The 15,295-nt window shown below is 44.0% G+C and overlaps 1 protein-coding gene across 6 annotated transcripts in view; it reads right to left on the bottom strand.

Moving 5' to 3' along the window:
• fig4a (FIG4 phosphoinositide 5-phosphatase a) overlaps positions 1 to 15,295 on the bottom strand; it is a 90,232-nt gene that overhangs the window by 58,755 nt on the left and 16,182 nt on the right. For all 6 annotated transcript variants that reach the window (XM_078399891.1, XM_078399889.1, XM_078399894.1 and 3 more), the window contains 8 exons: positions 12,412 to 12,510; positions 9,922 to 10,045; positions 8,851 to 9,007; positions 6,903 to 6,953; positions 4,868 to 5,019; positions 3,921 to 4,055; positions 2,159 to 2,259; positions 1,347 to 1,509 (listed from right to left, as the gene is read on the bottom strand). In XM_078399891.1, coding sequence (XP_078256017.1) covers positions 1,347 to 1,509; positions 2,159 to 2,259; positions 3,921 to 4,055; positions 4,868 to 5,019; positions 6,903 to 6,953; positions 8,851 to 9,007; positions 9,922 to 10,045; positions 12,412 to 12,510 — 982 coding nt within the window. The remainder of the gene's footprint in view (positions 1 to 1,346; positions 1,510 to 2,158; positions 2,260 to 3,920; positions 4,056 to 4,867; positions 5,020 to 6,902; positions 6,954 to 8,850; positions 9,008 to 9,921; positions 10,046 to 12,411; positions 12,511 to 15,295) is intronic.

Below are 15,295 nucleotides of genomic sequence, written 5' to 3'. Positions count from 1 at the left end.
GGGCATGAGTTTTCATCATGCGGAGTTCAGGGGTAAACCAGGGAGCAGAGTGGGTGAAGGAAACTGTTTTGGTTTTTATAGGTGCAAGCTGGTCGAGGCAGGAGGAGAGAGTGCGGTTGTAGTAGTCAGTGAGGTCAGAGGGGCTGTGGAGGTCAACGAAAAGAGAGGCGGACATTATTTCAGAGAGGGAGGATGAGAGCGAGGTAGGTGAAACAGAGTTCAGCTTACGGAAGTTGATTTTGCGTTTTTGCTTTGGAGCTGGGGTGGGACTTATGTACTTCTTTCATATATTTCTTTATACCCTATCCTACAGAAAAGCCAATTTTAGGACCAATACAATACACCAACTGATAGACACAAATTGCCAGAGGAAGTCAGTGGGTCAGGCAGCATCTCTGGAGAAAAGGAATTCCTAATCCTTCTCCCCAGAGATGCTGCCTGACCCGCGGAGTTACTCCAGCATTTTATGTCTATCTTCGGTGTAAAACAGCATCTGCAGTACCTTCCTACACAATACTGCAACTACCTTCCTTGCCTTGGTTACTTTTCTTACATTCACCCAAGTGGACACCACACCTTCTAATCCTAGAGTGACTCGTACAACTGTGTTTAAGAAGGGTCTCGACCCAAAATGATTAGTACGAGTGTCAGAGGTTATGGGAAGGCAATTGAAACATATAAGATAATTAGGGGATTGGACACATTAGAGGCAGATAACATGTTCCCAATGTTGGGGGAGTCCAGAACAAGGGGCCACAGTTTGAGAATAAGGGGTAGGCCATTTAGAACGGAGATGAGGAAGAACTTTTTCAGTCAGAGGGTGGTGAAGGTGTGGAATTCTCTGCCTCAGAAGGCAGTGGAGGCCAGTTCGTTGGATGCTTTCAAGAGAGAGCTGGATAGAGCTCTTAAGGATAGCGGAGTGAGGGGGTATGGGGAGAAGGCAGGAACGGGGTACTGATTGATAGTGATCAGCCATGATCGCATTGAATGGCGGTGCTGGCTCGAAGGGCTGAATGGCCTACTCCTGCACCTATTGTCTATTGTCTATTGTCTATTGTCTATAATGGGGTTAGGAGGGAGATAGATCAGCCATGATTGAATGGCAGAGTAGACTTGATGGGCCGAATGGCCTAATTCTGCACCTATTCCTCATGACCCAAAACGTCACCGATCCGTGTTCTCCAGAGATGCTGCCTGAACTGCTGAGTTACTCCGGCACTTTGTGTTCCTTTTTGTGTATTTATTTAATCTCTCATGAGCAGAGCCAACCCACAAGCTTTTTCCGTCCCAGTTTTAAAGGCATGGATTAGCTGTTTGAGGTATTTACCGAGTCCCTCAAAACCTACGTGTAATTGGTGGCTTGGGCATCATGGTTGAAATGTCCTGAGACCAGTAGAGTGGAACAGAACCTCGAACCTGTACGTAAGAAGAATAACTTCCAGCAGAAAAGGACATCACGGAAGCATCGTGAATGATCTGCTCAGTCTCTACTTCGTTGGCTACATCTCCCTGAGGAAGCGAAAAATATAATCAATGTAACCCGCCTGAATGAACTTTGGATTTATAGTATACTCAGTTACATTATTCATATAATTTCAATTGTTTTACATGTCTTCAAAACCTTTACTGTGCACAAGACATAATTCAAGCCGAAAAATATGGACACAAAAAGCTAGAGTAACTCAGCGGGTTACCATCTGTGGAGAATATGGATAGGTGACGTTTCACAGAGTGCTGGAGTAACTCAGCGGGTCAGGCAGCATCTCTGGAGAAAAAGGGATATTGACGTTTCGGGCCGAGATCCTTCGTCAGACCGAGGGTCGGAGGGGAGAGGGAAATGAGAGATGTAGAAGGTAAATAGAACAAATGAATGAAGGATATGCAAAAGCCACGCTAATCAAGGGAAAGTGGAGACCACAATGGTCCATTGTTGGCTGTGGGATAGGTGATAACAAGTTACACAGACAATGAAACTCAACAGGACGACAGTGAAACCCGCATGACGACTAGGGTGAGAGGGACTGGAGAGAGGGGATACAGGGGTTACTTGAAGTTAGAGAAATCACTGTTCATACTGCTGAGTTGCAAGCTGCCCAAGCACGTTTCCTTATTTCAAGCACGTTTCACCACAGGACTTTGGTATCTTTTGTGCACATACCTCACAATTTGCACCTCTTTTTAGGAATCGAGTCCCAGCAAATTTACAAGATCGTCTGGCTATCAAAGTGACATAAACTGGTCGTCCATAGATTAGCATTTCTGAGTGAAGTTAAGGTTGAAAACATTTTTTTTCCGCATTATCTTACATTACATCTATATACTAAAACTCTTGTTTATTTGTTTGTTCCTGAACTGAAGCCAAAACGGTACACGATAGTTCGATAATTTTAGGCCCACCTTACTCACCGTCGTCCCTTTGGTGCTAATGGTGGAAGTTTCATTGAACTCAGTGTTACAAGGAGGGTTAGAGGAGAGGGTGCTGCACCAATGCAGGAGAGGTTTGTGTCCAACAGGTCCATTTGGTCCAGTAGAATATAAACTGAACAGTAGAGTGCAGGGTGAAGTCCTTCTGAACTTCTTCAAAGGATATCATTCAAAATGATTCAAAACACTTACTTCTCGGGCTATACCCATGTCAATATTTCCATAGATAAATGTTGTGCTGATATTCTGTAAACTCTGGTCATTAGATAATTGTGTTGGATGAATTGCAGAAGTTAGTGACATATTAAAACAAGAGCACTTGTGCCGATTTTGTTTTCTAGCAATTGCCCACATTTTATAGACACGTAGCTCATTTACTTTCCCCATTCCTCCCAATTAACTTTAATTGCATACAAAGATTCATAAGTCATAGCAGCAGAATTAGGCCATTCAGCCCATCGAGTCTACTCTGCCATTCAATCATGGCTGATCTATCTCTCTCTCTCAACCCCATTCTCCTGCCTTCTCCCCATAACCCTTGACAGCCGTACTAATCAAGAATTTTGATGTCTGAAGAAGGGTTTCGAACAGAAACTCACCTATTACTATTTTCCAGAGATGCTGCCTGGCTCGCTGAGTTACTCCACCATTTTGTGTCTATCTTGACTCTTGAAGATGGAAATATGATCGCAGTTCCTTTATCGTCACAATAGTCCAAATCCTTATGGAACAAGTGTACAGGAGGAACTGTACTACAAGGACTATGATAGTTCCATCACTAAATTCAAGGGCAAGTAGAGATGGCAATAAAATGGTGACATTAGGAATATCAACATTGAATTAAAAACTTACTTTGTGGAACCTTTCTACATAGATTCAATAAATCAGTCAACTGCTGATTCATTAATTAACAATTGGAGACGTTCTTGTATTATTTGGTGTAAGGCAGCAACTCTACCGCTGTGCCACAGTGGAGCGGCGTTAGAGTTGCCGCCTTACAACAAATGCAGCCCCGGAGACCCGGGTTCTAATCCTGACTACGGGTGCTGTCTGTACGGAGTTTGTACGTTCTCCCCGTGACCTGAGTGGGGTTTCTCCGAGATCTTCGGTTTCCTCCCACACTACAAAGACGTACAGGTTTGTAGATTAATTGGCTTGGTAAATGTAAATTGTCCCTAGTGTGTGTAGGGTAGAGTTAGTTTGCGGGGATCGCTGGTCGGCGTGGACCCGGTGGGCCGAAGAGCCTGTTTCCGCGCTGCATCGCCAACTAAACTAAATATAACCCTATTAATTTAAACCTTTTTATTGATGTTTAATACCTCTCGATTCTTTAGTCCACATGTGAAGAAATATCCAAGCATTATCCCACAGCTGCTTTAATACAGCTCCCTGCCATTCCTATTCACATGACTAACTGATTTGACCATACAATACACAGATAACATTTTACAATTTTTTTGAAAATCACTTGAATAATTGATATCTGAAAAGGATACTTGATTGACCACAGAATCCATGTATAATATATAGCAACCAATTGTGATGGACTGCAGCTTTGACTTTTTCTAGCATGTAACCATTCCAAGTATATTTGTAGTAAGGTTCATTCCGGATGCCATAATGACCAGCTGCTGAAAGTATTAAAAAAATTACAAAACAAAATGAGTAATAAATAAATTGTACGTTAAAAATGTATTTTCTATAAACCTGCAATCTTGGTCAATAGCAATCTAGCACGTCAACAATGGAACTAATATTTTATTTCAGATTTCTAACATATGCAGCATTTTGATTTTGGAGGATTCACGGAAAACGTGGTGTAGCGATAGAGTCGCTACCTTACGGCGCCAGAGGTTCGATCCTGACCACGGGTGCTGTCTGTACGGAGTTTGTATGTTCTCCCCATGACCTGCGTGGGTTTCCTCCGGGTGCTCTGGTTTCCTCCCACACTCCAAAGACGTACAGGTTTATACGCTAATTGGTTTGGTAAAGATTGTAAATTGTTCCGAATGTGTAGGATAGTGCTAGTATACGGGTTGATCGCTGGTCGGCGTGGACTGGTTGGGCTGAAGGGCCTGTTTCCGCGCTGTATCTCTAAAGTCTAAAGATTCGGATGCTTCTCTTTCCCCAGGATAATTTGGCATCTATGTGCTCTCGGCGAACGGATTCCAAGTACTTAAGGCATCCAGAATGCTCCTTCACCACTTTGAGCAATCGTTTTGGGTTGGGACCCTTCTTCAGACTTCAAATTTAATTTAAATTTGTTGCACAATATAAATAGATCTAGTGTGGTGCATCACAGTGAGTAATGAATTTATTTCATAATATTAAAGAGGGAACTGAAAAGTAATCTGAGCTAGGAAACCATACATATCTTTCGAATGTTATATTATCCTTCAATCAAATACCTACCTTCATTGCATGCACAAGATTTAATACTTACCACTTCCAGCCTGTGTAGCAACACCCTCGTCCTCAAAGATATCAAAGCTATCCTGTCGACCGTGCCCAAAGCTTTCACTTTTTAACCCTTCACTGGGCATTTTCAACACTGTCAGATTGAACTGATGGGAATGAGTTAGATCATAGCTGTAGCTAAAGAAAATTAAAAAAACCAATATTGTTATCAATGCTTCCTTTAGACGCGGCAAAAATTAGTTAATTGGTAATCTGATAGAGTCATGAAGTCGCACAGCATGGAAACAGGGTCTTCAGCCCAACTTGCTCATGCTGATCAAGATGCACCGATCAGCCAAAACATTATGACCACCTGCCTAATATGCTGTTGGTCCTCCATGTGCAGCCCCATACGCAGCAGGGTGCGATGCACTGTGTATTGTGACACATTCCTCCCGTGACCACCATTAACATTTTCTGTGACTTGTGCCACAGTAGACCTTCTGTCGGTTCGGATCAGACGGGATAGCCTTCGTTGCCCTCGCGCATCGATGAGCCTTGGGCGCCCAACACCCTGACTGTCGCTGGTTTGTGGTTTGTCCCTCCTCGGACCACTGTCGGTAGGTACTCACCACTGCTGACCGGGAGCACCCCACAAACCTTGCCGTTTCAGAGATGCTCTGACCCAGTCGTCTGGCCATAACAATTTGGCCCTTGTCAAAGTCGCTCAGGTCTTTACTCCTGCCCATTTCTCCTGCATCCAACACATCAACTTCAAGAACTGACTGTTCACTTGCTGCCTAATATATCCCACCCCTTGACAGGTGCCATTGTAACAAGATAATCAATGTTATTCACCTCACCTGTCAGTGGTCATAATGTTTTGGCTGATCGGTGTACACCATCTATATTGCTCCCACCTGGCTGCATTTGGCATATCCTCCAAACCTTTCCTATCCATGTACCTGTCTAAATGACTTTTAAATGTTGTTATAGTACCTGCCTAACTATATCCTCTGGCAGCTCATTCCATATCCCCACCACCACACTGTGTGAAATAGTTGCCCCTTAGGTTCCTATTCAATCTCCCCCCACCTTAAACCGATACAATGCTTTGCTGATGTGTTAGACTGCCTTTAACTAATATAACTAAGACCATTTTCCTATGATGTGCTACGAAGAGGTGCATAAAACATGGGTACACGATGCAAAGCTTCCCTTCTGAATCACAAGCTATCCGATTTTGCAATCATCACTGAACTGAAACATCCTCCCCATTGAATCTCCCTTACTGTTGAATATTTCCAACAGTTTTGTTTCGAATTGTAAAAGTTTAGTCAAAAATGTAGACTTTTATACATGATTTTTGAAAGAAAATATACCTGTTTCTGTTCTGTGCAATGATCCATATGCCCGAGTTCTAGTTTCTCACGAGAGGAAATCGTTTTGTTTGAAGCTTAATACAAGAATGAAAGATCGCTTCTTGGAATACGAGTGTGGGTCTAACCTGCTCAACTTTTCCTCACATGTCAATCCTTCACCTGAAAATCTGCCCAAATCTCCAAATTAATTCCAAAGTGTAGATTTCCTTAAGAGAACCAAAACTGTAAAAGTACTCCAAGTGTGGTCTCGAACCCCGTACAACAATAGGCAGATGTCTCCATTTTGTGGTTCTCCCGCTGGGCGGCACGGTGGCGCAGAGGTAGAGTTGCTGCCTTACAGCGCCAGACACCCGGGTTCAATCCTGACTGTGGCTGCTGTCTGTACTGAGTTTGTATGTTCTCCCCGTGACCTGCGTGGGTTTCTCCGGGTGCTCCGGTTTCCTCCCACACTCCAAAGACACACTGGTTTGTAGGTTAATTGGCTTGGTATAACTGTAAATTGTCCCTGGTGTGTGTAGGATAGTGTTAGTGTGCGTGGGATCGCTTGTCGACGTGAACTCAGTGGGCTGAAGGGCTTGTTTCCACGCTGTATCTCTAAACTAAACCGTAGCCTGATTTTATGGCATTGAATTACAATGGATGCTCAAGGCAAACATATTAACGTAATTATGAAAAATGCAAAGAAAAGCAGCAGCTTACCTAAAATAAAAATTGCTGGAAAGATCCACGCTCTGGAAAATCCTCACATACCTAAGGAGACAAAAGAGTCAAGAGTTAAGTGTGCAGGAAGGAACTGCAGATGCTGGTTTACACCGAAGATAAACACAAAATGCTGGAGTAACTCAGCGGATCAGGCAGCATCTCTGGAGAGAAGGAATAGGTGACGTTCTGGGTCAAGACCCTTCTTCAGACTGAGAGTTAAGAGTGTTTGGTTGTCATATACACTGGAAATATAATGACATTCTTACTAGCTGCAGCTTTACTGCACATTACTGCAATTACACAAAATCCAATAATACAATCTATTATCAGTGTACTAGGTAACCAGACTATTGTAAGTCAAAAAAACATAGGGCAGCCGATACAAAGTTTATAGTAATTTCTTGTGGTTATGGTTGTGCAGGCTAGTTCAAAAGCCTGATGGTTGAAGGAAAGAAATGTATGCGAACCGGAGATTTTAGTATAAAATTCACATATGCATTTAAGTCCATGCATTGTGCATGGCACTCATACAGAAAAAGGTCTTGAGATCAGGTCAAGAAAGACAAAGATTATTGAACTAGTACATAAAGGAAAATAATCTTATCCGGTGGAGGATGTGGAACCTGAAGCATCCATCTTGTATCTGATAAGTTCCAAATCAAGACTCATTCATCATAGTCAGTCATCATCCCTCCTGCTGCTGATGCTGTTTAGCTCTGTGATTGCATTTCTACTCACTACTCATCCAGGCAACCCCATCAAATCCTGAAATAATTGCATCCCTACCCTTCATCCATTCTCGGCAGATTCGGCAGCTATGGGCGATGCAGTGGCGCAGCGGCAGAGTTGCTGCCTTACAGCACCGGAGACCCAGGTTTGATCCCGACTACGGTTACTGTCTATACAGAGTTGTACGTTCTCTCTGTGACCGCATGGGTTTTCTCCAGGTGCTCCGGTTTCCTCCCACACTCCAAAGACGTACAGGTTTATGGGGCGATTGGCTGCTAATAATAATCCCCAATTATTATTAGGGATAATAATTGTATATTGTCCCTAGTGTGTAGGATAGTGCTAGTGTATGGGGTGATCGTAGGTTGGCGGGGACTTGGTGGGCCGAAGGGCCTGTTTCCGCAGAGTAACTCTAAAGTAAAGTCTGAAGAGTCATTCATGACAATCTTCTGACCACTGATCTATCGCCTGTTGATGTGAAGCAGTAAAGAGGCCTCTTTTCAAGAGCTTAGGCTTTTTGAAACTTCTATATTAAATCATTTAGATTTAGATTTTTTAGATTTAGAGATACAGCGCGGAAACAGGCCCTTCGGCCCACCGAGTCCGCGCCGCCCAGAGATCCCCGCACATTAACACTATCCTACTCACCCTAGGGACAATTTTTACATTTGCCCAGCCAATTAACCTACATACCTGTACGTCTTTGAAGTGTGGGAGGAAACCGAAGATCTCGGAGAAAACCCACGCAGGTCACGGGGAGAACGTACAAACTCCGTACAGACGGCGCCCGTAGTCACATTGAACCCGAGTCTCCGGCGCTGCATTCGCTGTAAGGCAGCAACTCTACCGCTGCGCCACCGTGCCGCCATCATGTTGCTTTGGGCCTGACACGTCACTGAAGACTTTCAAAGCCATTGCATTTTAATTGTCGGCGTCAAGTAGTTGGTTATCTGCAGAAGGTAGACACAAAATGCTGGAGTAACTCAGCGGGTCTGAAGAAGGGTCTTGCCCCGAAACGTCACCCATTCCTTCTCTCCCGAGATGCTGAGTCACCTGACCCGCTGAGTTACCCCAGCATTTTGTGTCTACCTTCGATTTTACCCAGCATCTGCAGTTTTTTTCGCTACACATGGTTGTCTGCAGAATTGGTTCACATCTTTTTCATATTACAGGTAAAAAATATTTACTTGTCCTCTGTAACTTAGTGTCCACTTACTTGGCTTCATCAGGATGAGCAATTCGAACGGAGTCATTTGGGATGTAAACATTGGTGGTGTCTTCAATTTTATAAATTGAATGGCCTCCAATATCTGCAACCTTTCTTCTTTTGGTTATGAATACAATATAGTACCCTTCTAGAAATCTGACAAATCCTAGGAGGAAATAAAATCATTGACTTCACGTATATAGCCATTGTATCAGGTCAAACATCAAATATAAACATCCCATAAAAGATACATTTATAACACTTTAGGGTAAATAATATTCTTGATGGCTGTGTGTAAAACACACATTAAGCCATCAAAAGGAAGGTGATCACCCGTACATTCTCTCCCATATGCCAAGTTAGCAGCCATGATCATATTGAATGGCGGTGCAGGCTCGAAGGACCGAATGGCCTACTCCTGCACCTACTTTCTATGTTTCTATCAGATTTAAGCACGACATTTGACTGCACGTTTTATAGACCTGCATAGAGTGGGTGTGGAGAGGATGTTTGCCGGAGGGCAAATGGACTGTTATTTTTCGTAATCAGAATCTTGTTTGTTGCTTTCTTGTACATCCACAACATTAAGGGTATTGAGCAAATGATGCAATTGGATGGATTTGAGCAAATTGAGCGAGAGGATGTCTCCACTAGTGGGGGAGTCTAGGACTAGAGGACACAGCCTCAGCATTAAAGGACGTTCCTTTAGCAAGGAGGTGAGGAGGGATTTCTTTAGTCAGAGGATGGTGAATCTGTGGAATTCTTTGCCACAGAAAGCTGCGGAGGCAAAGTCAGTGGATATATTTGTCAGTGATAGATAGATTATTGATTAGTACGGGTGTCAGGAGTTATGGGGAGAAAGCAGGAGAGGAGGGAGAGATAGATCCGACATGATTGAATGGCAGAGTAGATTTGATGGGCCGAATAGCCTAATCCTGCTCCTATCTCTTATGATCTTATGATAAAGAACATATGGAAAAAAATTACACACATCACACAATCACATAAACATTTTGAGGTTAAAACAGACATTTCTGAGCAAGGTCATTGTAGAAAGAAAGATATTTTGCAAATTCTTACCAACGATGCCATAAGCAGATACTGTTTTTGAAAGCCCAGACAGACCCTTCTGCCCCATCTTAGTTCGATTGCCCATATCAAGGCGACTTAAAAGTTCCTGAACTTCCTGCTGACTGTACACATGCTAAATCAAAACAAAACAAGTATTTTAAAATCATACGTTTTTATCGGCAGAAATCGAGAACCATAATGCCAAATGTAGCAGTGGCAAGATGCGCAACTTATATAAGTAACTCGCATGACAGACAGCATCAACACAGAACATGGATAGCTGACGTTTCGGGACAAGATCCTTCTTCAGACCCAATATGTCACCTATCAATGATCTCCATAGATGCCTGAGCTGCTAAGTTATTCCAGCACTTTGTGTATTAACAAGTATTGTTATATTTGTGGACCATTTTAATTTTTGAATCTGAGGCAGATTTTCTTTGTCCAGATGGTTATTAAATTTAACAGAGGCCAACTCTTACACTCAAACACTGTCAGAATAAGAGCTGACACCACTGCAATGATGATAGACACAAAATGCTGGAGTAACTTAGCAGGACAGTCAGCATCTCTGGAGAGAAGGAATGGATGATGTTTCGGGTCGACACTCTTCTGAAGAAGGGTCTTCTGAAGATGGGTCTAGACCTGAAACGTCACCCATTCCTTCTCTCCAGAGATGCTGCCTGACCCTCTGAGTTACTCCAGCATTTTGGATCTATCTTCGGTGTAAACAAGATATGCAGTTCCTTCCCACACACCACTACAATGATCATACATAGCTTTAGCATAACAATTTCAAAATCAATCAGTCAAACAAGTTGACTTCACCTAGCACCTAGGGCGGCACGGTGGCACAGCGGTAGAGTTGCTGCCTTACAGCAAATGCAGCGCCAGAGACTCAGGTTCGATCCTGACTACTGGCGCCGTCTGTATGGAGTTTGTACGTTCTCCCCATGACCTGCGTGGGTTTTCTCCGAGATCTTCGGTTTCCTCCCACACTCCAAAGACGTACAGGTTTGTAGGTTAATTGACTGGGTAAATGTAAGAATTGTCCCTAGTGTGTGTAGGATAGTGTTAGTGTGCGGGGATCGCTGGGCGGCGCGGACTCGGTGGGCCGAAGGGCCTGTTTCCGCGCTGTATCTCTAAATCTAAAAAAATATATAAATCACCTCCGAGTCTACTAGCTCTAAAAGAACTGCAGGTAACTGCTAGCATTTGACGGCACTGGGCCTGTACTCGCTGGAGTTTAGAAGGATGTGGGGGGACCTCATTGAAACATATGTAACTCGCAGGACAGACAGCATCAACACAGAACATGGATAGCTGACGTTTCGGGTCAAGATCCTTCTTCAGACCCAATATGTCACCTATCAATGATCTCCATAGATGCTGCCTGAGCTGCTAAGTTACTCCAGCACTCTGTGCCCTTTTGTGTATTAACAAGCATTGTTATATTCATGGACCATTTTAATTTTTGAATCCGAGGCAGATTTTCATTGTTTCTATTCAGATTCAGTAACAATTTCTTCCCAACGGTTATCAGGTAACTGAACCATCGTCTCACCAACTGTAGAGCGGTCCTGACCTCCTATCTACCCTGTTGTGGACCTTCAAACTCTCTTTGATCAGACTATCGCTTACACCAAATAATTGCTATTGAGGGCGTGCAGCGTAGGTTCACTAGGTTAATTCCCAGAATGGCAGGACTGTCGTATGTTGAAAGACTGGCGCGACTAGACTAGGCTTGTATACGCTGGAATTTAGAAGGCTGAGAGGGGATCTTATTGAAACATATAAGATTATTAAGGGATTGGACACGTTAGAGGCAGGAAACATGTTCCCAATGTTGGGGGAGTCCAGAACCAGGGGCCACAATTTAAGAATAAGGGGTAGGTCATTTAGAACAGAGATGAGGAAAACCTTTTTCAGTCAGAGAGTTGGAAATCTGTGGAATTCTCTGCCTCAGAAGGCAGTGGAGGCCAATTCTCTGGATGCTTTCAAAAGAGAGCTAGATAGAGCTCTTAAGGATAGTGGAGTTAGGGGGTATGGGGAGAAGGCAGTAATGTGAATGATCAGCCATGACCACAATGAATGGCGGTGGTGGGTCGAAGGGCCGAATGGCCTACTTCTGCACCTATTGTCTATTGTCTATACCCTTTACCCTGTATCGGTACACTGATGGAGAGCTGATTATAATCACCTAGTCTTTTTGCCAACTGGATGGCGCACAACATCTACTTCTCCGTCAAATATGCTATTCACGGGTAGTCACGCCAAACAAATCAACCTCACATAGATCTTATTTCAAACTGAGACAGCAAGGCGCAGCAACCTGTCAAATGTTTTACTAGAACATACGCCGGTCCCAAACCCATTTGGATTTTATCAGGACGCCAAGGCCATTCACGCTTCTCAATCTTCAAGTCTCAGAAATACTACCTATTGCTGCACCCTCATGAGAAGTTTATAAATACTCACATAAAAAAAAGTAACACTTACACGGTCATCGATAACCACTAAGTCCTTTGGCTCTGTACGGTCAAATTTCAGCACACGATGTTTGGTTTCTGCATGATTGCTTCCAACCAGGAAATATCTCTGAAGAAAATTAAGAACAGAATTGTTCAATTCACATTTTCTGAAAACCAAAAAAATATTTCTACTTTTCAAACTCGTTTGAATAATTAAAGACTAAAAAATATATTTTCTTTATAGGAAGTCCAGGATTGGCTTCTAATCACGCACACAGACCACAGAGGTGTGTATTAGTTGCTTAATATGTCACCTGATTAGTATTCAATGTAACCTAATGGAGTGTCCTTGTTGGCACATCAGGTTGTCCTATCATTTCTCTAGTGGACCTGAATGCCCAGCTCCCGACCTACCCTACCCTCACATTAGTTGAAGACAGGCCAATATCATGTCTTCAGGATACTCAAAAGCTTTGTAGGCAAATATTATTTTAGTAAAAAATATTTCACATTTACAGTGCCCTCCATAATATTTGGGACAAAGACTCATCATTTATTTATTTGCCTCTGTACTCCATAATTTGAGATTTGTAACAGAGAAAAAAATATCACACGTGGTTAAAGTGCACATTGTCAGATTTTAATAAAGGCTATTTTTACACATTTTGGTTTCACCATGTAGAAATTACAGCAGTGTTAACACATAGTCCCACCATTTCAGGGCACCATGTTTGGGACAGCAATGTCATGTAAATGAAAGTGGTCATGTTTAGTATTTTGTTGCATATCCTTTGCATGCAATGACTGCTTGAAGTCTGCGATTCATGGACATCACCAGTTGCTGGGTGTCTTCTCTGGTGATGTTCTGCCAGGCCTGTATTGCAGCCATCTTTAGCTTATGCTTGTTTTGGGGGCTAGTCCCCTTCAGTTTTCTCTTCAGCATATAAAAGGCATGCTCAATTGGGTTCAGATCGGGTTATTGACTTGGCCACTCAAGAATTGACCATTTTATAGCTTTGAAAAACTCCTTTGTTGCTTTAGCAGTATGTTTGGGATCATTGTCTTGATGTAGTATGAACCGGCCAGCCAATGAGTTTTGAGGCATTTGTTTGAACTTAAGCAGAGAGAATGTGTTGTAAGGGCATACGGATTAGCGGGGGGGTCTCGGACCCTCGGTTGGGCTAACGGGTCACGTGGTGCGGGAGCGCGAGGTATAGTTGTGTCTGGCGCCAAACTTGAGAGATGAGATTAGATTATGTTAGCAGTTAAGTAGTGTGTGTCCAAAGTAAGTGCGTTGCGCCTTGTTACGGTTTTTACTAAGAATAAAGTCTTTTGATAATAACGCTCGTTTTTGGACTCACTATATTGGTGACCCGAACGTAAGATCTGAAGCGAACACGCAGAATGTCACAGGTGGGAGCGAGCGCGGGCGAGGTTCACCTACCGCCATTCTGGGCCCATCAGCCGCACCTGTGGTTTGTGCAGGCGGAATCACAGTTCCATATCAAGAAGGTGGAGAGCGACCAGGAGAAGTTCCACCACCTGGTGAGCTGTCTGCAGGCGGAGGTGGCTGCGCGGGTCAGTCAATATCTGACCAGTCCACCCCAAACGGAGCAGAACGTGGGGCTCAAGAGGCTCCTACTGAGGACTTTCGGCTGGAGCCAGAACCAGCGGGCTCTGAAGCTACTCCAAAGGCTGGCAGCATGGTGTTCAGTGAACAATCTGGTCCTGAACTCCTCCAAAACAAAGGAACTTATAATTGACTTTAGAAAAACCAGTGGAGATTACGACCCACTCTACATCAATGGGGTCTGTGTGGAAAGGGTACCAGCTTTCAGGTTCCTGGGTACGCACATCGCAGAGGATCTTACCTGGTCTACCAACACCATCACCACAGTAAAGAAGGCACAGCAGAGACTCCACTTCCTGAGGATCCTCAGGAAAACCAACCTGCAGGAGAAGCTCATGTTGTCCTTCTATCGCTGCTCCATCGAGAGTGTGCTGGCATACTGTATAACCACATGGTATGCCAGCTGCTCAGAAAAGGACAGGAAGGCCCTTCAGAGGGTCATCACGACGGCCCAGAAGATCATCGGCTGCTCACTGCCCTCCCTGGAGCACCTGTTCAGACTACGCTGCCTCAGTAGAGCAGGCAAAATAATAAAAGATCCATCCCACCCCGGCCACCGTCTGTTTGTTCATCTGCCCTCTGGTCGACGTTTCAGGTCGATCAAATCCCGAACAAACAGACTTAAGAACAGTTTTTACCCCAGGGCCATACGAGAACTGAACACTACCTTTGCACTAGGCAACACCGTTAAAAAATCTTGTACTTAATATAATTGTATTTAATTGTATTTATGTATTTATTTGTTTTTGCATTTATTGCATATATGTTTGTACGCACCGTCAGGATTGGCTATTTTTTAATTTCGTTGTACTCGTTGCAATGACAATAAATGAATATTATTATTATTATTATTTACCAGAGCTGGGATAGCGGCTGCCGTCGGAGTTGATGACTGAGATGCTGACCTTGGTGGGCGACCATCAGCCGTGTATGGTTTTTGAAGCGGCATTTCGGGAGAAGCTACCCCGGGACGTCAGGCTAGTGTTGGCCGACGTCTCGTTTGAAGACCCAGTAGCGTTCGCCGAGAAAGCCGACGCGCTCGTCAGGGAGCGGCACACCCGAGATGACTCGGTTAATCGTGTCTCGAGGCCCAGCGGCAGTCGGTGGAGCGGCCGAGAGAGCGACGGATCGGCCGCTATTTCGCAGTCTGCCAGCCAAGAAGGAGCTGCGGAACATGTTTATTGGTCGCGGGCACAAGCTACACGGCAGAATAGGCGCGGCTGGTGTTTCTTCCATCGGCGGTGGGGCGGTGACGCCCGAAGCTGCAGAGCCCCGTGTGCGT

This window comes from Rhinoraja longicauda, chromosome 5, assembly GCF_053455715.1.
Source record: "Rhinoraja longicauda isolate Sanriku21f chromosome 5, sRhiLon1.1, whole genome shotgun sequence".
Taxonomy (NCBI): Eukaryota; Metazoa; Chordata; class Chondrichthyes; order Rajiformes; family Arhynchobatidae; genus Rhinoraja; species Rhinoraja longicauda.
Note: the sequence above shows the minus strand (reverse complement) of the source record. Positions and strands in the feature narration are given on the sequence as shown.